The 23425-nt window shown below is 44.6% G+C and overlaps 1 protein-coding gene and 1 pseudogene across 1 annotated transcript; both read left to right on the top strand.

The window, feature by feature from the left end:
• Window positions 1–13272: 13272 nt before the first annotated feature.
• Window positions 13273–21141, top strand: LOC109944094 (nuclear envelope-associated protein 3-like; annotated as a pseudogene).
• Window positions 21142–21588: 447 nt separating this feature from the next.
• Window positions 21589–23124, top strand: LOC103648034 (bisdemethoxycurcumin synthase). Its single transcript, XM_008672543.3, has 2 exons — window positions 21589–21840; window positions 21966–23124. The coding sequence occupies exons 1-2, from the start codon at window positions 21639–21641 to the stop codon at window positions 23024–23026; spliced, it is 1263 nt and encodes a 420-aa protein (XP_008670765.1). The 5' UTR covers window positions 21589–21638; the 3' UTR covers window positions 23027–23124.
• The last annotated feature ends 301 nt before the right edge of the window (window positions 23125–23425 follow it).

Below are 23425 nucleotides of genomic sequence, written 5' to 3'. Positions count from 1 at the left end.
CGAGGCGTGATCAGGTCCCTCGTATGGACCGATCCCTGACTTAATCGCACCCATCAGGCCTTTGCAGCTTTATGCTGATGGGGGTTACCAGCTGAGAATTAGGAGCCTTGAGGGTACCCCTAATTATGGTCCCCGACAGGTACATTATGATTTAAATATGTAGAGGGCGAAACATACTGCTGCTGTGGTGTGTAATAATTTGGTGTATGGTGTGCAACAACAGGTTCTGCGTATGCGTATCCAGCTTGTCCGGTGGTAAATCCGAACTGACGGTTGCGTTCGCCATTATCGGGACGCCATGTGGTAGTCCTGGTGCGGGCCCGGACTGTCCGGCAGGGAAAGCCGGACGGTCCGCATAAGGGCCGGACGGTCCGGGCAGAAGCTCGGATGGTCCGACCGCGTCCAGGGTCACCGGTCTGCCAAGCAGGGACGGCAGTGGTCCTAGGGCGGCCCCAGACTGTCCGGCAGAGCAAGCCGGACGGTCTGCATATGGGCCGGACGGTCCGGGCAGAAGCTCGGACGGTCCGACCGTGTTCATGGGCGCCGATCTACCAAGCAGGGATGGCGGTGGTGGTACTTGCCCTGTATATGAGTTCATCGGCATACCATATAATGGCTGGGGCTGCAAATCCCCATTTGTTGCCGATGTATTAGACATAGATATCCTGTTACTAGTCTCATATGATGGAAAACTAGGAGCAACAGACTTCTCCAACGTACGCGTTAATTTTCTAATTGACTCTTCTAACCCTACAATCTGTTGTTTCATTTGATCCTGCTGCTGATCTACATAATATTTAATAGATTGGATATCGTCGGGTTTACTAACGTTGGGGACTTGAAGCGAAGACAGAAGAGATGCAACGTCAGTCTCTCCATGTTTGATAACCTTCTGGTGGCGATCCACCGTGTATTGCGACAAGAATTTCTCCTTCGCTTGGCGCATGTAGTCCTCGTATTGCTGTTGCTCATCGGCTGTTAGATTTTCGACAGCCGTCTTCAGGATATTATCTGGGGAGATATCGGTGTGATCTTTAGAACCGGCCATTTGAGGGCCTGATTTTTAGTAGATCTAAATACCTGTCCCCAGCGGAGTCGCCAAAAAGTATGTTGATGCCTTTTCGGAGTGCCAAACACTCAACAAGAACCGGCGGTGGTGCTCTCTGGTCAGGTGCGGACGGTCCGCGGCACAGGGCCGGACAGTCCGTGACCTGGTGCAGGGGCTAAGGTTCCCTGCCTGACGGCCGGACGGTCCGCGCGTGCGCAGGGGCGGCGGAGGATCGCCGGCGGCGCCTGGATCTCGCTCCCGGGAGGGACCCCGTCGGGGAGGAGAGATACTAGGTGGTGTCTAGGCTCGGGTGGACCGACCTAGACTCCTCTAATCGACGTAGAGTCGAAGAGAGACGGAGAATTTGGGGATTGGAAGGCTAAACTAGGGCTAAACTAGAACTAGACTAGAACTACTCCTAATGCATAAGGTAAAACGAGTAATAGACTTGATTTGATCGATTGTTGGGGGTTCAATCGGCCGTAGCCCTTCATCTATATAAAGGGGAGGTCTGAATCCGCTTCCAACTGATTTCCGAGTTAATCCTGTGGTTTTAGGTAACCAATCCCGCGAAAAACTAGGAACCCTAACTGATTCTGCGCACGCGCGAACCGTCCGCGCCACCACCGCGGACCGTCCGGCCTCATGACCGGACCGTCCGCGAGACACATTTGGTGTCCAACACGGTGACCACGAGTTTGATGGGGGTATACCTCGGTTGCTTATATAGGGTGAGTACGAGTCCAGATCGTTCGTTCCGTCAGTGTCTCCCAACAAACCATGGCTTCAAATCTAGGTCGGTATCAGGGTGGGACAAGGATCCGAACAATAGGGTCCACACGACAGCGGCACAATGAAACGTGAGCGCGCACAAGACCACTGGCCGACGGTCCCTCCTGCAGCATATGACGATGGCATAGGTGATCGCATCCCTGATGTGGGCTGCTGCCTCCACGGACCCACGCGTCTAGGTGCTTTTGGGCTGGCCGCGCTGAAACAGGGGAGTGGGCTGGGGTGTGGGATTCGGGCCAGGTAGGTTTAGGGTAACTTTCTTTTATTTTCTGTTTTCTTTTATTTCCGAATCCATTTTTCAAATTCCTAATTCAAATCCTAGTTTCAAGTTTCAATTTAAATGCTCAATAAAAAAACAAAACATGTATGCAAAGTTTCATATATCAACTATTTATTCATGTATTTAGGTACATGTTTCATAATGCAATACAGAATAGGCCACACCATTAACTAATTAAAGATGCCATTAATTTAGTCAATAAATTTTTAGCCACATTTAAAATCTAATGTTCAAATCTTTAGAGAATATTTCTAAATCCCAAAATTAGGTTTTTGAGGTGTTACATTATACCCATACACTTGCCCGTGGATAATAAATTCCACATACCCATGCCCCGATGGATAATTACCCATAGCTATTTACCCATACACGTACCCATTGCCATCCCTATATGTGAGGTCTAAGAATGCTCATGCATTAGACCTAGTGATGTTGTAAGGAAGCAATATACAATGTTTTGAAAATGCTAACTATAAGTGCTAAAAGGTGTTGTTGTCCACTAGGACACATTTGGAGTTACCACATTAAAAAGGTTAAGAGAAGGGCTTACAGCAGGGTTTCCACGCTCATTGAATTTCTCTAGTAACCCTATGGAAAAAGAACTAGAGTTTAGGCTCCATAGAGTAAGCATGTGGACTTAAGTGTTTTAAGGGTAGCGGGTCCTCCTATTTTTTAGGGATGATCCAAGAAATGTCACAATGAAATACCCCTAATACATTGTGGTGAGTGGTGATAGAGTAGTTGTGCGGGAGTTTTTCAAATGGGTGTCGCCTTGTCTAGTGATAGGCCACAATTTTTTTATGGTGGCTCCCTAGATATTATGTAGAGAGCTCCCAGACCCATCAAAGCAAAGATACAATGGTGTTATTCTCTAGAGTGAGTTCCTAGACTAATTGTCTAGTGGGTCACCGAAGAAAATAAAAAATTTAGTTCACTATGGTTTTTCCTAGGAGCAAGAACTTTGCATCAGATTCCTATGATGTTTTTAGGGGAGAACTATAGCTTAGGGTACTCCAATGACTAGATTTGAATAGAGTTAGTGCATATTAAGCTAGCCATTGGGGAAACTCAAGTGAACTTCACTACTAATCAATGGAGTTTTCCGGTGAATGCACAGAAAGTGGGTAACGACTAGTCCTTGAGAGGACCTTATAAACAGACGATGTTGCAAACATAATGTTGATATTGCTAATGTGTAGATGACTGATTGGACTAACTATGTTGTGAGTATGGAGTTGTGTAACATATCTCTTTATGTGTGGTGTAGGTGTGGAGCATAGAAATGGTTGATGGTAATGGAGAAGATCAAGTGAGTTCATGCTGATGGACTAGGAATGGTGAAGGACATACATGAAGGCTTTGATGAAGGGATCGAGTGCCATAGGATAGACTATGGATGGGTAACTCTAGGAACATTGACAAGCAAGTGTACATGTGGAGCTACATAGATCATGCTCACCAAGTAAAGATGGTGGTTAACCAAGTAAAGAGAAGATAAAAGGACTTAGTGATGGAGTGGTTAAGCACAAACGATGACACATGTCGATATCATGAAAGAAGTGTAGTAGGTGTGCTTCTCAAGTTGGATTCAGGTTTGGGCCATTGATGGACTTTAGGGTAGCATGTGGCATCATCAAGATGCTTGCATGATGCGAAGCAATCTCGTGAAGGGCTCATGGTCATTAGATGCATGTATCTCTACTTGCACCATTTTTCTCCTAGGGTTAAGTGCCTTAGGAAAAGTATCTTATGGCAAGATTAGGAATGTGTAATAGCTATATAAATAAGAGAATGGATATCCCAACCTAGCTATCTCATTGAGTTTAGTCTTTAATCTCTAGGCATTTAGTTTTCTTAATTCTATACTATTGTAGGAGATCTATAAATGAGAGAGTGCCTCTATGTTCTCATCTAAGAAAATAACTTGAGGCCTCTATAAGAACTAGGTCTTATAGAAATAAATATGTTTGATTTGGTTTTTACCATCTAGGTTCCCCTCTCTTAGGATTTTGTTCGATTTTTTTAATTCTGAGGCTTTTGAGGTGTTTTGGTTAAATAAATTCATGATAGAACCTCTAAGGAAGATCCCTACCAAATAGATTGGTAGATTTTGCATATATGAGCATGAAGATTCGTCATTTCAAACAAATTTGAGGAAACCCTATCCTCATAAATGAATTTCTAGATTTGCTTTGATTCAGAGAGTTATGTGTATCAATACCCTAAGGATATCTTCTAAACATCCCTTTTAACCACTACAAAAATAGGAGTCCATTTGTGTTCATTTTATGTAGTTTTATCTTTTGGGAGGATTGGCTTGAGGGCTATTTTTGAAAAACCAGCTAAGCCATTTTATAGACCCAAACTAGCTAAGCTAGCTTAAAAACTAGCTAATCCGGTTTTGCATATGTGTGTTAACTCCCTATCACATTTTCACTTGTTGTTCAATGCTTTGCATGGCTTCTATGGTGGTTTCACTATGATCTTGGCTACCTCTTGATCACATACTGCCACATGTTGGCTTGCATGTGCTCACTTTGAGAGCTTTGGTATTCTAGGCACTTCAAGGATTGAGTGGAGAAGGTATCCAAGATCACATAGTGAAAAAATTTATTTTTGTCGTCCCATTCACCCCCTCTAGTAACCATTTTGGTCTTTTAATTAGTATCAAAGAGGTTTAAGTATCAACCCACCATAACTACTTCTATGATCCATGAAAGGAAAAATTCACTTGTAGTGGGAAAGGTCCATTCTTTGATGGGACTAACTACCCATAATGGAAGTTATGTATGTATAGATATATCTAGAGAATAATTAAGCTCTTGGATTTGGGAGATTTTCATGGACTTGACCATTGTGGTTCTTGTTATCCAGTTTGGTTAGGAGCAAATTGACCAACATGAAGTCAACATCAAGATCATAAATGATTTGTTTGCATGTCTTTCACTTTCTAAGTTTGAGCATGTTTCCATCCTCAATACGACTCAAGAGATGTTGTTGACCCTCAAGTGATGATATCATGATGGTTCTTCTCTTATCAGAACTAGAATACTTGAGAAGCACCATTGTGAGTACAAGAACTTTTTGCAGTTGGCTAAATAAGTTTTTATCACTTCTAGTCTTTTGTAAATAAGATGCGGCAAACAAGCCTTATCTTCCTTATGACAATCATGACATGGACTTTGTCAATAATATGTATCATATGTATCCAAACCAAGCTTCTAAAAGATGAAGACTAGAGCAGATAGGTCCATGGACTCGTTCGGCCAAGAGCCCAAGGACTCAAATGGCAAGACCAAAAGGAAGGCCTGCTACTAAGAGGCTAAACATGGAAAAAATCTTATCAGACTAGAAGACATGGGCCCCGTTTGGATCCGCTTATTTATAGATTCCAGTGGCCAGAAGCTGCTTTTGGGGTCCAAACACTCAGCTTCTACTGTGGCTTCTTGGAGAAGTGCTTCGCCCATAATCTGAGTTTCAATGGCAACACAAAAGCGGTCGAGGGCGCGCGACTAGGACAAGCCGCATGATTCTCGCTCAGCTTTACCCCATACCCACTGGGCCCCCTTGTTTTTTAACTATAGATGAACTATTGCATGACATTTGAGTTGAGTTCTCATAAAATTATTTGGCCGGTTGATTTTATCAACGTGTTGGTACAGTTGCAGAAACTGTATAAGCCTTGTACTCTTTCTCGTACGTATTGTGAGGTAGCATGCACCCTTTTATTCGAAAACCAATGACAAGTTAGTTATTAAAAAATGATGATTAACAGATATGTTGTAATGGACAACTCATGGGACAATTTCCAATTAGGTGCTCATTATTACGACAATTTACATTTTATCATATTTATTGTTAGAATCTGTTCTTTAAAAATCTGACCATCTAAACACCAGAAATTGCTAATGCGTTAGTGTCGTAGTTACTTATGTGAACCAATGCATAGTTATGGTGTAATAGACATATATGTCTAATTGTAGTCAAGTGTTGATTATTATGTCTTTCTCGGTTCGTCCTTTTTTCGCTCTATATCTATAATCTTAGAATCTGCGTATCCAAACACCTAGATTCTAACCACCAGCTTCTCCTTACAGCAACTGAACCAAACACTCAGATTCTTCTCAGACAGCTTCTCACCATAGCCAACTTTTCAGAAAAGCTCCTCAGAAAAAAGTCGAACCAAACAGGCCCATGATATAGATCTTTGTAGATATGGCACGATTCAGACAGATAATGAAAAAAGAATTTTAAAGATAGAGTTCAACTACCTATTGGATGGGGATAGACTTGGTTTCCCTATTGTTGGGGACTTGTTCTCAAATGCTATGAGTTAAGAACAAGGCAACATAGAAAATGTTAATCGGTAAAGTCCTTCGTCCTTCGAAGCATTATTCCCCTTAGGATATAATGGATTTCGGACGAAGGTTATGAAGGGCGTACCTTCATAAATACTCTATACACACTACAGGAATTCTACTGATTCCCGTCGGCCAGGGTAATTCCCGTCGGCCCGAGCGAAAGCCGACGGGAATAGACTAATTCACGTCGGCCAAAAAATAGCCGACGACCATTATTATAATTCCCGTCGGCCCCGTCTCTAGCCCACGGGGATTAACTAATCCCCGTCGGCCCTGTGCTCTGGCCGACGGGAATAAGTTAATTCCCGTCGGCCCCGTATATTAGCCGACGGGGATTAACCTGTTTAGAGCCAGGCCGCAGCCGCGCGGGCTCATTTCTTCTCTTCGCATCGCTGCCCGACCGTCGCCCTGCTCAACTGCCGCCCGATCCTGCCCCTGCCCGAGCGCCGCCGGCGAGGCCGCCCCCGCCCGCCCCACCCCGCCCGAGCCCGCCCCGCCTGAGCGCCGCCCCCGCCCGAGCCGCCCCGCCTCAGCGCCGCCGCCCTGCCCGACCGGCGCCATGGCCGAGCACCGCCGCCGCTTGAGCGCCGCCGCCCTGCCCCCGAGGCCACCTTGCCCGAGGCCGCCCCGCCCCAGCGCCGCCGCCGCCCCGCCCGAGCGCCGCCGCCGCCGTCGGCCCGCCCCGGAGCGCCGCCGCCGCCGCCCGAGTGCCACCACAAGCTCCTGAGCTCCTCGTACCCCGAGCGTCGTCGTCCCCAGCCCGTCGTCGTCCACCGTCCGCTCGTGCCCCGACGGGAATCAGTAACTGAGGTATAATTATATATATATGTAAATAAGTATTGATTATTTTCATCGGTTTTTTGTGGCCGACGGGAGTTAACTTTAATGTGATTATAGTTAGTTTAAAATTGTTAATTTATAGTGTTTTTAGTTTTTATATGACTTTATGCATTATTGAATGTAAATGCGAGTGCGATTGTTAATGTAAATGCGAGTGCGATTGTTAAATTTGTGTATACATGCTTATTTTCGTCGGTTTTTTATGACCGACGGGAGTTAACTTTCATATGATTAGAGTTAGTTTAATATCACATGTGATTAGAGTGTGATTAGAGTTAGTTTAATATCACATGTGTGGCTTGATGTTAGGTAAGTATTAATTCTATTAGTATAATAGATTTAACTTATGCTATTGAATTGTTGAATTTGATGTTATTTAATAATTAGATTTAACTTATATAATTTGATGTTATTGAATTGTTGAATTTCGATATTTATGTATATATATAGTTATTTATGTATATATATAGTTTTACTACTTACCTATAGATGTATGTGTGACGTGTAGAAACGTGATTGTCTCACACACACTCTTTACTCGTACACACAGCCGCAATAATGGGTGATAGACGTGATTGGATGTATGAAGGTTTCAAGAAGGGTGGGTGTCACACAAGTGAATGGTTTGCCAAGACGCAGATATTTCTGGACCATGCAGCTGCTTTGTCACAAATAGATAATATTAGGTGTCCATGCAATAAATGTAGAAATATGACGAGCCACACCAAGAGGCAGGTCACACTACACCTGTGCTCACATGGTTTCGTGCCAGGCTATAAGGTCTGGTATCTCCACGGTGAAGATGTTGAACGAGCAACAGAAGTAGAAGTTGATGATGGTGAAGATGATGTTGATAGGATGGACCAGATGCTTGAGGATCTGCAACCTGAACTGGCACCAGATCATCATGATTCACCTACACCGGAGGTTCAGAAGTTTTTCGACCTACTCAAAGCGTCAGAAGAGCCTCTTCACGGGCACACTGACGTGATCGTACTGGAATTCGTGACCCGGCTGATGTCAATCAAGTCCAAGTTTGCATTCTCAATTAATTGTTACAAGCAGCTTGTGGATTTGATTAGCGAGGTTCTTCCTACGGGTCACAAGATGCCCAAAGACATGTACCAGTCCAAGAAATTGCTTGAAGGTCTTGGTATGGAGTATGAGAAGATTGATGTTTGCCAAGACAACTGTATGCTTTTTTGGAAGGAACATGGCAGAGAACAGAAATGCTTAAAATGTGGGAAGTCGAGGTACGTGGAGCTTGTAAATGAAGATGGGGAGAAGGTGGTGACAAAGGTTGCACATAAACAGCTTCGATACATGCCTCTCACTCCTAGAGTGAAACGTTTGTTTCTCTCGAGGAAGACCGCTATGCACATGAGGTGGCATAAAGATTGTACGGACAGACAAGATGGGTTAATGGTGCACCCATCAGATGGTGATGCATGGAAGGCTCTTGACAAATTTGATCCAGATTTTGCCAGCGATGCAAGAAACGTTCGTATTGGCTTGGCAACTGATGGTTTCACGCCGTTCAATATGACCGCTGTGTCGTATTCATGTTGGCCTGTCATTGCCATACCGTACAACCTTCCACCTGCTCTTTGCATGAAATATGAGTTTATGTTCCTATGTCTTGTTATACCTGGTCCTGAGCATCCTGGCGTACGCCTCAATGTGATGCTTCAACCACTGATTGAAGAGTTAAAGAAGCTATGGCAAGGTGTGGAAGCCTATGATTGCTTCAAGAAGCAGAAATTCAATCTTCGTGTTGCATATCTGTTTTCGGTTCATGATTTTATGGCGTATGGTATTTTCTCTGGATGGAGCGTGCATGGTAGATTGACGTGTCCTTATTGTGCTAAAGATACAGATTGTTTTCGTCTTAGTGCTGGTGGCAAGATATGTTACTTTGATTGCCATAGATGTTTTCTACCCTTCAATCACCCCTTCAGAAGGCAGAGAAAGGAATTTAGGAAGGGCACCATCGTCACGAAGGGACCGCCCAAGCGACGTAGTGGGATAGAAATTACAGAAGAGCATATGAAACTTGTCCTAGACGAGAGTGGGAAAAGGTATCAAGGTTTTGGTGAGGAGCATAACTGGACTCACATATGTGGCTTGTGGGAGCTTCCTTATGCTAACTCATTGATTTTGATGCACAACATCGACGTCATGCATCAAGAGAGTAACTTTTGCCAAGCCCTCATAAATACATGCATGGATTTCCCTGATAAAACGAAAGACAATGACAAGGCACGCATGGACTTAGCAGTGATATGTGATCGTCCAACCCTAGTGCTTAGAGAAAACGGACGCAAACCAAAAGCTGACTATTGTGAGGTTAGTATTCAATTTGTTTTACCCTTTATATTTATTGTTGTGATTGATATAATATGTAACATTGTGTGTGTGCAGGTGATGGTTCCATGGATGGCGCCCGTGCCTGATGCGTACTATGCTTGGTGTCGATATTGGGCTTCCGAAGGCTTCCAGAAAGCGTCAGCGCATCACAGACAATGTCGAGGAACCAATCCTAACCACAAGTTTGGCGGTGACGACATGATACGAAAAGCTAAAAGAATGGTAAGTTTGATCTTTCTATGTCGATCAACAAATAATACGATTGCTTATGAATGTTTTTTGTTTATACAGGAAGCTACGAGTGGCCAAAAGCCTAGTGACATTGAGGTGTACCAGGAGGGCCACAAAGGACCAGACCCGAACAACCCTGACCAGCTCTGCAGCCAGACAGCCACGGATCGCTTGGTGAGTTTTGGCTCAAAAGTTCAAACGTTCAAAGTATATAAATTCCTGCATTTGTAAGGTTGTGAATGATGTATAGGCGGCATATGGGGAGGAGATGGTTCGTCGCCATGGCCCTGACTACGACTGGCGCCATGAACCGGTGGATCCCTCGGTGGTGTACGCAAGTGGTGGTGGCAAAGCGCATGGACGGTAAGCTCTAACTTATGAAATTATATGGTTGACACTAAATTGATTATGCAGTAATAACATTTTTTGAATCACTTATAGATACGCACTCTTCGACGGATTCATCGACTCGTCGTCGGTGAGATCTCAGAGGACGGGTTCATCTTCCCGTAGCTCATGCTCTCGTCGACCGAACGAGCAGGAGTTGGAGATTATGAGGATGCGTGAAGAGATGAGACAACAACGCGAATTTATGGAGGCTTGCAATGCTCATAATCAAGCGATGTATCAAGTGAGTACACATAATCCGAAATCTAAATTATTATATTTCAATACAACATCTTCAGTAGTAACACATATGTGTTTAACAGTTAATGCAGCAACAGGGCATGACATCAAATTTTCCACCGCCACCACAATGGAGCCAATTTGCAAACACACCAGTTCCACCACCACAGTTCACCACCCCTCCGACACATATACCTGCACCTGGAGATAGGGTACGTTTGATAACTCTCCATTAATTTATACACTTGTATAGTTTTTGATATTTGCATTTAACGTGTTGATATTTGCTAACTTGCATAGGTTACGCCTGAAGCGGGTGGCAGTGGGTCTGATCCAGCAGCAGGGACTGGATTTGTTGACTCGCTTTTCGCGTTCCCTCCTCCTGGTGGTGAAGGCGGCAGCGGTCAAAGCTCTAACCACCCAAGTGGTGGTTACCTCTAAACACTTAAACTTATGTTTGAAATGTCGTACTCGTTGGTGGATGTTATGTTTCAATACTATGTCGTACTCCTCGTTGTTTGATGTTGGTGGATGCTATGTTTGAATACTATGTCGTACACGTTGGTGGATGTTTTAATTATAAATGCAAGTGTTTATGTCTAAATGCATGTGTTTGTGGATGTCGTATCTCTATATGTGTTTGTAATGTGGCTGTTATATGTGATTTATATATTATGTTTGATATATGTTATGTGTGCAGAAATAGTGACATAATTTAGTGTTGTTTTTGTAGCAGTATAGAGTAATTCCCGTCGGCCCAGTTAATTCCCGTCGGCTATGGTCAAACCGACGGGAATTAAGTAATAACTCCCGTCGGCCCAGTTAATTCCCGTCGGCCACGTAAGGCCGACGGGAATTAATTAATAACTCCCGTCGGCCTGAGGAACCGACGGGAATTAATAGGTGACGCCCGTCGGCCAGCAAAACCGACGGGAATTAGCCTTAATTCCCGTCGGCCACTGTATAGCCGACGGGAATTACTAATTCCCGTCAGCCGCCGACGGGGATAACCTTATCCCCGACAAGGGACGCCTGTCGGTCTGAAACCGACGGGAATAAGCCCTAAACCGACGGGAATAAGTAATTCCCGTCGGTTTAGGGCTTATTCCCGTCGGTTTTCGGCCGACGGGAATTAAGTGAATTCCTGTAGTGACAGTGACGAAGGGTGAATTATAAAGAATATAAAGGGTAACATAGACAATTGTATATTATTATTATGTATAAACAAAAATAATGTCGAATTACAAATGTACCTTCAACTTGAAGGAGATGAAAGTACAAGCGTGACGCAAAAGCGAATGCCAAATCAGCGTGAACAGTACGGGGGTACTGTTCACCTATTTATAGGCACGGAACACAACCCACATAAAATTACATCCATATCCTTTACATTTGGTAGTAGTTCTATAGTAATCCACCGGGGTTTAAATAGCCTTTTCATCTTTAAGTCGGTTTCCTTTTCTGCAGTCACGCCGAAGCTTTCCTGCTCACTTCTTCGGCGCTGTATCAACCTTCGTATTCTTTGAGCTTCTCCCACTGTGGTACCGATTCGGGTCCAAAGATACCTGTTCACACATTATACTCCAGAAATACTGTTAAATCCTGTTTTTGAGGACCTTCGGAGCCGAAGGCCCCCAACACCTATCATGTAATGGATCCAGAAACACTTCCTATAAATTGCGGCCTCTCCTTGGACTATAAAAGGAGGGTCGAGGTGCCCTTGAGAGCAGAAGAGATCATTAGATCATAATACAAACATCAGTAGTAAACATGGCATATGGTATTATCTCATTCCAATAACTCGAACCTATATAAATCTTCGTGTTTCCTGTGCCTTTAACCTTAGCTTTTGATTAAACGATTCACCCCATAAATTCACCATCGAATAATCTTCGACGGTTGACGCGCTAGGTAGAGTAAGTCACCTTGATCATGAAAAGGTCGATGCCAACCGCGCAAGGAGAAGAATTAATGCTGAACACTCTGAGTGTCTTCAGGCTATGACGAATAGAAAAGAGATAAAAAAGAAAGGGGAAGAATAATGAGGGAGACACCGGTTTAATATGTTATAAACCGACGGTGAAATTAGCGGTAGAAAAATAACTCATGTGTAGGGTTAGTTTGAGAACCCTATTTTTCAAAGAGATTTTTATTGTTCTAAAGGAAATTAATTTATTTCCCCTTTAGAAAATAGGAATATCTTAGAAAAATGGAGTTCCAAACTAGTACGTAGCAGTGAAAACCATTTAGACAATTTATTATGCCAATTATATTAGAAAATGAACAAAACGAAAAAAAAAGCTTGCGACCTAATATATTGTGGATCGGAAGGGCAGCAGACATCACGGGATGGGGAATATGCATGACAGACACATTTCTTTGCATTGTGAGCATCAGCCAACAACCGACGTCAAACTCATTGAATTCCTATCCTTCATGAGAGGCAGGCAGATCCTGAGAGAGACGATCAAGTGCGCTGGAGCCGCCCTGCCGGTGCAGATCTTGGTGCTGCGCCGATGATCACTGGTGCAGCACTGCAGCCATATGAGCTGCATGATGCCTGCATCCATATGTGCATGCCTGCATGGGTGAGCAGGTCGCTGCAGGCGGAGCAGCCATATATATTAGGCGTCTGTACGTAGTCTCTACTACTATTATGTACATAGTGTAGACGTCCACAATAGAATGGCGCACGGTTCTGCCAAACCCAGACGCGTCCACCCCCGCCCCGACCGTCGCGCCGCGAATCGCGGCTGCCTCATCCTCCAATCAATACCGCGGCCGCCGCTTCCTCCATCCGCACGGTAAACCTGGTGGCCTCTTCCTCGCCCTGCCCGCCTGCCTCTTCCCCACCTCGACGCCGCCCCCGCGCCACCGAGACAACGCCGTCCTCACCGTCGCACGGTTCAGCGACGAGATGAGCGAGCTCGCAGCGCCCACCGACCCACCCTTCCCCCAACATTGCCGCACACCCTGGCCAGAGTTCAGTGACCCTCGCCCCCCGAGATTACCGCCATCTCCTACCCGCCATTATCGCGCTCCACCACCAGGGCCACGACTTCACCGAGGGTCGCCAGGGCCACCTCCTCGACATCAACCCATGGGTGCATGCATTCGTCTCTCTCATCATGTTCCCATGCTTTTTAGTTCCTCACATGGTTCATGCTCGTCGATTGATTCACTGTTCTTGCCTCTCTGATGCCATAGGAGGACGAGGAGGTGGCTGACAGCCCTCCCCCGGCCGCCACCATCACCTCCCCTGATTTGTGCCCAATCCTCCGATGCAGAGCTCTGCAAGTACGCAGGCTCTATGTTGCTTCTCCTTGGCTGTACCGTCGCAACTGGCCCTCAAGGGCGCGCTTGTCGCCGCTCGCAAGGAGCGCCACAATCTCAGACCCTCGACAGCGACATCCCCACTGTCCACCACCTCCCCCACATCTGCGCCCCTCCCCGCCCTCCCTTCCCCCTCCCAGATTGCCTCTAATCCAGAACTTTGCGCTCTCCTTCGTAGTCGCGCGCGACTCTCCCGAGATCCAAGAACCGTGAGATCTGCTTGCCCTTGTTGTCGGTTAGATCCTAGAGCCCCCATCCCTTGATGCAGGCGGAGCGCTGCCTCCAGTTGTTGGGCTTCAGGACACTAGCACGGTGATGTATAAGCCGCAGCGGGCGGGCGCAGATGCATAAATGCAAAGTTTCAAGATAAATACAAGGATAACAAATCAATAATATTATGTTTAAGGTCTGTTAGTAGTTCATAGTGTGGGCTGAATTTTTTATTTAGAACTCAGACACATGTTTAATTTTAGATTGATATGTGATCAACTGACAACTGGAGTAACCAGATAATTGATAAGATTGGCACCAGTAAACATCTCTTTGAACCAAATAAAATATCAAGGAATGCATTAAAGTTGAAAATACATTGATCACACAGCCAAACTCCTTGGGATATTTTTAAGTTCCACTTCAATTTTCCTTGCAGTAGTCTGTTTTCTTTGCAACAAAAGTGAACATCATTCCTGACAGTACTCTGTTTTCTTTGTATGTTCTGATATAATATTACATCATTCCTGAATTTCAGAATTAGATAAGCAAACTTTAGCCTTTTTCAATTTCCTGTTTTATTATGTTTTAAAACTCCATGTAGTCAGTACAGTAACAATTCCTGACTTATGAAACTTTATTCATCTTAATTTTCGAAATTCTGTTCTGGATTCTTGATTGCCTGATATATTGCTATATGCTCATTTGAGATAAGTCAGATGCCATGTTCACTTTGTAGAAACCTGCACAAGTTCCTACAGGTGTGTAACAAACAAAATGATGGTTTGTACCTTTATGAGATATGATAGTGAGCATCTGAGCGGGTGGAACGAGCCTGCAACAAACCGAGCTTGGCTCAGCTCGCCCATCTGACGAGCTTGAAAAGGCGGCTCGACTCGCTCCTAGCGTCGGCTCGGTCCGAGCGGAGCGTGTTGCGAGCCCGAGCCAGCTCGTTGCGCTCGAGTTTTTTTCCAGCCGATAGTTGTTCCTTTCTATAAATTCACCTTGTTCTTTCTCAACATGTATGTAGAAATCTATGTTGTATTTCTTAAGCCAAATTAGCAAATATTTTGTCAGTAGGTGTAATAAGTCCGGTCGCACCTACACCGATGGCCATACCCAACGTGAGTCAAGCCAAGTCCATTCCCCTCCCTTGCTTCCTCAACTTGTTGTCTTGTGGTCTGCTATTTGTCTCAGAGAAGGTGGTGCCATCATCATCAGTTGTGATTATGAATTATATTCTACCGATAGGTATTCAATCTCTCTATTCGGCAACACCTTAAAAATATGTACTTCAAAATATTGACAAGTGGATTGCAGGCTTAGATAATTTTTGGAACACAACATTGCTCCAAAAAGTTTTTCTGAAGAAAAGGTATCAATCTGCAGTTTGGTAAGTGAGTCTGAATCTGCAGCACCAAGGACTTCAAGAATTAGTCTGAACCTGCACTTACAGTTCCATGGGTCTTCTCAATTATTAATAATATTATTTTTAATGAATAATTGAATATATATTGAGTCTGTATCATAGATTCAGTCGCCTTAACACCCTTTGCTGTTTTCCCACTTAAGTTAGTTAATGAGATGAATGGATGTAAATTACGTAGTGAATGTATGATAAGTCCAGGCTACATGTTAAAAGACACACTTGGCTACTTGAGCTCTGTATTGCCATGAAGAAATCTTACTGACGGGTGCTTTCATCTGCTATTTGGATCCGTTGCTGATGGATCTTATAAAGGTTAGTATGTAACTGGTACCTTCGAGGTTGTTGGTGGGGTTTGTGCTGACAAGGAAAAAAATTTAGCAGGTTGCGGAGACAAAAACAAGGAGCATGGAAGAGGAAGTAATCAAGCTGCAGAAATGCTTACAGGACAAGGATGAGCAACTGTGTTCATCCACAAGTAGCACGGAACAGGTAAAGAGCTTTCACAGCAAAATACACCACTTCTTGCAATTTATTGGAGTTATGGCATTAAATTGAACTTTTTTCTTTACTTTAATTTCCTTATGGTAAAATTTGGATACTATGTATAGAGCCCCCAAAAGGTTGACTATAATACAACAACAATAATTTGGAGTCAATATTTTTTTCTTGCAGAATTGTTGCCTTTGGTTATAAAAAAACTTTTGGTCAGGAAATAAATTTTAGCTGGACTTACATTGTTTTCTTGGTTCGCTTCTTTACTAATCAACTTGATCGAATGTTCATGACTCCTAAATTCCTACCGTGTGTGTCAGGAAATAAATTTTAGCTTGACTTACATTGTCACGCAAGCCAAATGCAGTTCCTTAATAATATGTTTTCTAATTATATACAGTACCATCATGAGTTGGATGATCTTAGAACACATCTGTCATTTACTCAAGCTACAGGAGAAGCAGGTGTTGCATCAGCTAAGTTAGCTCGGATGTAGTGCATGTCATTGCTGAAAGAGCTGAATGAGAAGGACAGCTCACTCAAAGACCATAGACTTCGAGTGAACAATCTAGGTGAGCAGCTTGATCTTCTCCAGAAGGATGTACAAGCAAGGGAGGTCACACAAATGCAACTTAAAGATATAGTTATAAGGATCGAGACCAACATCATGGATGAAGTTGCCAAAGCTTTTGAAATTGCGATGTTGAGAGGGGGAATCGGAATATTGTCTACTCACTGGACGAACAAAACCAAGAACCTTGAATCACAGGTATGATATATTTCTTTTATTTGTTCATAAGAGGCCCCAATAACTTGGTTACAAATGCTTTGTTTCCTATAACGTTGAACTGAAGTATATTTACATGAGATCTATTGATATTTGATCAGTTAAAAAGCACCAGAGAACTGATCAGGAGCTGAAGAAGAGGGTTCTGAAGCTTGAATTTTGTCTCTGGTCCTGTCATCCCCTGGTGTGTTCGCCACCGCACCTACCGCTGTTACTAGCTCCCTTGCTCTTCTCTTGCTGCGACTGGGATATAGCATCGTGGATCTTGAACCTAGGCCAGAATTTAGGCAGGTCTAGAACCACCATGATGCCTGGAACATAGTCCTATTTTATCTGACAACTCTTTCTTGTCCTGATTCTTGGCGGGGTTTCGGCATCTTCTGATAGGACCATGCTAACAGGATGCTCAACTTTTACGCTCCAGGTGAGGGCTACAATTCGAACACATGCTAATGATAATACTCACTAGATATTATTATGCGCTCTTGTCACAACAATTGAGAACATGAACCTGGGGGCATGGCGTGGAGGGGCACCCACGGTAGCTGATTTGTTTCTCTACGTCCAGTTCTTGGAAAAGGCTACCTGCACTAATTCAGCATTGGGAAGTGTCATGTGATGACACCTTAGATCCAACAGTACCTCTTATAAACTATCAGACCTTCCCAATAAAAGATGGTTGAGTTTCATGGTAAACTTATTTATATACTACACTAAACAAGCTAACTGGCTAAGCTTAGCAGAAAATGTTCACTACGATCTGCCAAAACCACTTATAATTTGTGCCAGATGGAGGAGAAACTAATCTTTTAAACTGAAGCATATGCATAGCTGAAACTAAATTCTTATTTGAAGCATAATTTTAGTTAAGAAAACTAACTTTTTGTGTGTTCGCGCTCTGAATCCGCACAAACAGTTTCCTGTTTCTCTATGAACCCTAACCCCCCCAATCTCGGCGGAGATCAAGTGCACCCCCTCGCCCCTCCCCTGGTTGGTGGATGTTGGATATAGAGGCGTTGCAGAAGGTATTGTGCAGGAAAACATAGCTTCTGCTATTCGTTGGTTTCCCCTGTTCACGTGTCATTCTCTGTTTCTCTTTTCTCTTAAAAAATGGAAAACATATTGTCCCTTCAGTTCACCACTTGCTCGGTGGCAATTGCAGTTACTTATCTTGCAGTTACTTCAAACATGGTGGCCACATCTTTTGATCTGTGTGTGCTTATAATTGTAGATTTGAAAGATGCAACCCATTGCGATAATGATTGTTTTATGTGATATGATTAGCAAAAATATTAGATTAGGCATATTTGAGCATCCCTGAGAACTGCCGGTGAGTTGGGTCTGTGATAGATTTCTTCATCTCCGAGAAATGGAATTTTACTCATTCAATTTATTTCCAGGAACCCAAATGAACCTTCAACTTGCTTATTCTGTGAGATCTGTGAGCAAGCGAGTTGTCCTAGAACAGTTGGCTCCTCACAATGGGTATTCGACGCTAGCCCCATCCCTGCCACAGACTTGGGAAAGGCACAGTGATTTTTATGGTGACATGAAGACATTCCTCTTTAAATTATATCTTTAAGCATCCATTTTTCGCCCTACTGGTGCATACAAGAATTTGCAATGGGTATGTTTTGTCCTGTATGACATATCTCCTTATTTTATTTTCTTCCTTGTTTGTGTTACTACTAATCATCTCTAGAATATAAAGGGTAGTTTACACCATTAGATTGCTTCTGTTTATCGATGCCTGGATATTAAACTTATTACCCATCCAACATACATCCAGTTTCCTTAAATGTATATTGCCAACACTCTTAATTCATGTAAGCATAGATTCTAGAGAATATAGATAGGAAAAACGTATGCAAAAAATATTCCAGTTGCTGCATGCTTTACTTTTTGTGGACCTGGAAGGCATGTCTTTGTATAAAGTTGAAGTACCTTGAAGTGCTGCTAACTGGAAGGCTTCAGAGACCTTATTTTCTTCACAGCATCCAAGACAATGTTCATTTCATTTCAACCCCACCATTACTCCTTTCCTACCATAAAGAACCATGTGTTCCCATGAATAGATGTGACACAACTCACAAAATATCAGTAAAGCCATACTACAGAACGAGAACTGTTAGGATAGTGATTACATGCTTGAGAAATGCAATGTCAACATAAAGAGCTTGACACGAGATCGATTGTCGAGGCACCATCTATTGGGACTGCTATACCCAAAAGGTAGGCTGCATCATGTTTGATCCCCCTCCTCTCTCTCTCTCTCAACCTTGGGAATAACATGTCATGTTTCTCTGTGCTTAGGTGGATCAATGCCAACATATTGTTGAACAAAGGTCATTCTGCACTTTGGAAGATAGTAATCTAATCGTAGATTTCATGGTATCCTTCAAAATATGATTTCTATTAAATATGGAGAAGATACACCTTATTGTTGGCTTGTTGATGTGGCTATATCCTGTTACTTAAACGACTTTTAGAAATGTTAGGCATTGTTCATGTCCTCGGGTCCAGTTATTGCTGATTTAAGTCTTAGGATAACTGCAGTTGGTGAAGGAATCAAACCAAGACCAATGTGGCCATAGAAAGAGACCTCCCAACCAAAGTGAGGTTTGGTCTTGTACATTCCAACACCAATGACAAGTATGAATACGTGATTTTCCATACTGAGCTGGATAAAATGGTCACTTGTTCTTTATTGTGTTCTTGGAGAATGGCGGCAGTAGTGGTGGAACGCCTGACAATCATGGTCAACAATATTGCTCGATTCTCTTTTGGCATACTGTTCTGGTAGATCATACAATATGTTCAAGGAAGAAACAGGCATGTTGGTTTCATTGACTGATGGGTGGTGCTAGCTGGTCACCATTTATGATCAGTGCCAAGCGTGCCTTGCTGGACTTGACTATTATTTTATGTCTGCTTATTTGGTTTTTTTGGGAGGGGGCGGGGGTTGGGGGTCTTTCATGCTTGTTATTATTTACTTGTGCGTCAATCATAAGATCTGGATTTGTAGTCATTCCTTCTACCTGTAAAGATGCCAGTATTTTTGTTTAGCCATGTGTTTTGCAATCTGCTCATAACGAATGGTTTTACATTCTAGGATTTCTATTGCTTGCAGGTAGGTTACTGGTTGCACTTGTTTGTGAATACTTGGAGTGACCACAACTAAGTCACACAATGAAACTTTAAGTGTAACCTGGTGACCGGTGACCATTCATAATATTTCATTTTTACATTTTGGATATCAATATCCATTAATATGTATCCCTATTTTGTTTGTATATCAGCTGAACTTCTGATAGAATGAACTGAAAGACTTCTCTAACAAAAGTGGAGCTGAGGGGAGCAAGAGTGCTGAAAGCCTGAAAGTGGTCCAATGTTTTTAGATGTTCTCGAATGTTATCTGAAATATGAGGTTTATCTCTTGCTTGATCAACAATAGAAGCAAACAATCATCCTTTTGTTTATTTATGTTTCCCAATATAAAGGAAAAAGGGGAAATATTTTGGTGCAGTGTGCCCAATTCTTTTGTCCCTAGAAAACTGTGTAGTCGCCTATAGCAGGCACTATAGTCAGTTTTAGCTATTTTAGACACCACTACTATTTGTACACACATTTCTATTAGCCTATTTTAGCCTGCTATATCCATGTATGGGCCTTATGGGAACTCTGCAATTACTATGGATCCTCTTATACATTATGTTCGACATAGAGACAAGGTAGTATATTGAGTTGGACCAATAATCCTTCATATTTATTTATGTGAATTATGTTGTACTGGTGTCCTGTCCTTTTGTTTGTGCTTTATAATTTGTAATTCCTAGCTGCTGATATGGTCTGATGGATGGGAGGTGGCTGAAATCGTTCAGATAAGTGCCAATTTGTTGTTTTCTTTTTTAATGAATGGTTTTCTATTTCAGCTGATGAACCTTTTATAGTTCTTTTATTATATGCTGCCACTGATTGCTAATAGGGTGCATGTCTTCTATTTCTAGGTATGGTGCATAAAAAAGTAGGAACCACAATGAGATTGTGATGCTGCACATGGCACATCAAGGTGCGCAAGATATGTACCGTAGAAATTATCGTAAAGTGCACACAGCTGTATGTATAGATGTTTAGAAGTGGCCGAAGTTAGGCTTGCTCAACCGGGGCAATGATTTACTTAGCCTGCTGAAATGTACTATAGGTAGCATTCAAGTTTGTGACCATCATGCAAGTACATGTGGGTTTGTTGAAATTGAGTGGTCATCGGAGATGTAGCAAAATGTTCCCTATCGAGAGCTCGTGTACTATATTTGTTTTATGAACTTAATTTTTATTACAACATAATATGTGGTCATACATATGTTATTGCTACAATATTTTTTCCGTTGCAACGCACGAGTATTTACCTAGTATATGCATATACGCGCATGCGTGCGTGCGTTTTAGCCAGCAGTGGCTGTGTCTCTGGTGTGTGCGTGGCCTGTGTATAGTGTGTCTCCTCATCACTAAATAAAAGCACACACATGCATGGTTGATTTTAATTTTCGGCAGGACATGGACGCCAGGTATTAATTCGATAAGATGTGTGTAGTTGCGCCAGGTTTTGTTAGCGGTTGACGCTTTGAAAAGGAACGACGGATCGGAACGTGGTTGCATTGGCCTCTCGGTGGTATGCCCATGCCGTTCTGGCTGCGTTTCATATACTAACTAGATCATAGCTTTATCTATATATACTCGTCGTAGAGTACGTACGTACTACTGTGATCACCTTCTAGCTGTGTGTGTGTCTTCTTCAACGTCCTTGGCAACCAAACCATCATCATCGTACGTCGATCGTCGTCATGCAATCGTCCTTGTTAGCACGCGACAGCAACCACGCCGCGGCTGCCACCTGCCCGTCCGGCGACGGCCTCGCGTGTGTGCTTGGCGTCGGCACAGCCAACCCAGCCAACTGCGTTCAGCAAGACGAGTACACCGACCGTTACTTCCGTATCACCAACAGCGACCACCTCACGCACATCAAACCCATCATGAAGAGAGCATGTACGACGTGATTATTATATATATTAATTAATTAGCAACTTCTCCATTAATTCTGAAAAATATCGTCAGCACCTGATCCAGGCGTTCGTTCGTTCTCTACATGCATGTCCATGTCCATGTCCCAGGCGAGATGACGGGGGTCAAAAAGCGCTACGTGCAAGTCGACGAGGACCTCCTCCGGGAGCACCCGGAGTTCCTGGACCCTGGAGCGGCAAGCCTTCCCAGCAGGCTAGCCGTGGTGGCCGCCGCCATGCCGGGGCTGGTGGCGGCCGCCGCAGCGAAGGCCATCGCCGAGTGGGGCCGCCCAGCGACAGACATAACCCACCTCGTCTTCAGCACCAGCACCAGCGTCCAGGTGCCCGCCGTCGACCTCCGCGTCGCGTCCCTGCTGGGGCTACCCCCCACCGTGCGGCGCACCACGCTGTGCTCCCACGCCTGCACCGGCAGCTCCGGCGCGCTCCGCGTCGCCAAGGACGTCGCCGAGACCAGCCGCGGCGCGCGGGTCCTCGTGGCCTGCGCCGACATGCTGAGCGTCCTCGGCGTCCACGCGCCGCACGACGACGACGACGACGCCGTGGGGATCGTCGCCCACGCCCTCTTCGGCGACGGCGCCGGCGCGGTGCTCGTCGGGGCCGACCCATGGGACCCCCGCGAGCGCCCGATCTTCCAGATGCTGGCCGCGTCCCAGGCCACGGTGCCGGGCACCGACCACGTGGTCGCCCTCGAGCTCGCCAGCGCCGGCGTCGCCTACCGGATCGAAGCCGGGGAGCTGGCGGCGCTGGTCGGCGCCAACGTCGAGCGGTGCCTGAGCGACGCGATGGCGCCGCTCGCCGCCGTTGGGTGCGTCGGCGCCTGGAACGACCTCTTCTGGGTGCTGCACCCTGGTGGCCCCATCATCATGGACAGCTTCGCGGCGGCTCTCGGGCTCCAGCCGGGGAAGCTGGCCGCCAGCCGCCGCGTGCTCAGCGAGTATGGCAACATGATGGGCCCCACTCTCATCTTTGTCCTCGACGAGGTCATACGCCGTCGCCGGCAAAACCATCAGGATAGGAGCTGCGGATGGGGGTTCATGGTGGGGCTCGGCCCCGGGTTCACAATCGAAGTCATGGCGTTACGTGCGTGCGGTGACATTGACAATGACAAGTCCACTCTGCCGCCGACGCCACGACTCAAGAGTTCTCTGTAGTACGTGGGGGGCTGCAGAGGGAGTCTGGGAAATCGAGAGACATCATTTCAAATCGATTGTTGTAACGGAGTATAAATTTCAGCAAGAATTCTATGAAATCGATCAATAATCTCTACTACTCGTATTATAAATTAAAGCACTAGTTGTCACGGTTTCTACCATGCATCATCTATTTTATAAAAAGAAAATTACACTTTATTACTGAGCTTCAGCTATAAACGACTGCTGATGGTCCTCCACGGTTAAGACTCCTCCCCGTTCAGGCTCGCCGCGGTGGCTGCCTTCTTCTCCGTAACACTGTGCACCATGCCTCCCTCTTTCATCTCCCTGTTTCCTTGCGTGGCCCATGGCGGTTGCTGGTCGCCACCTCCCCTCCCACTCCCCGCGCGGTGGGGATTT

Source organism: Zea mays, chromosome 2, assembly GCF_902167145.1.
Source record: "Zea mays cultivar B73 chromosome 2, Zm-B73-REFERENCE-NAM-5.0, whole genome shotgun sequence".
NCBI classification, from domain to species: Eukaryota; Viridiplantae; Streptophyta; class Magnoliopsida; order Poales; family Poaceae; genus Zea; species Zea mays.
Note: the sequence above shows the minus strand (reverse complement) of the source record. Positions and strands in the feature narration are given on the sequence as shown.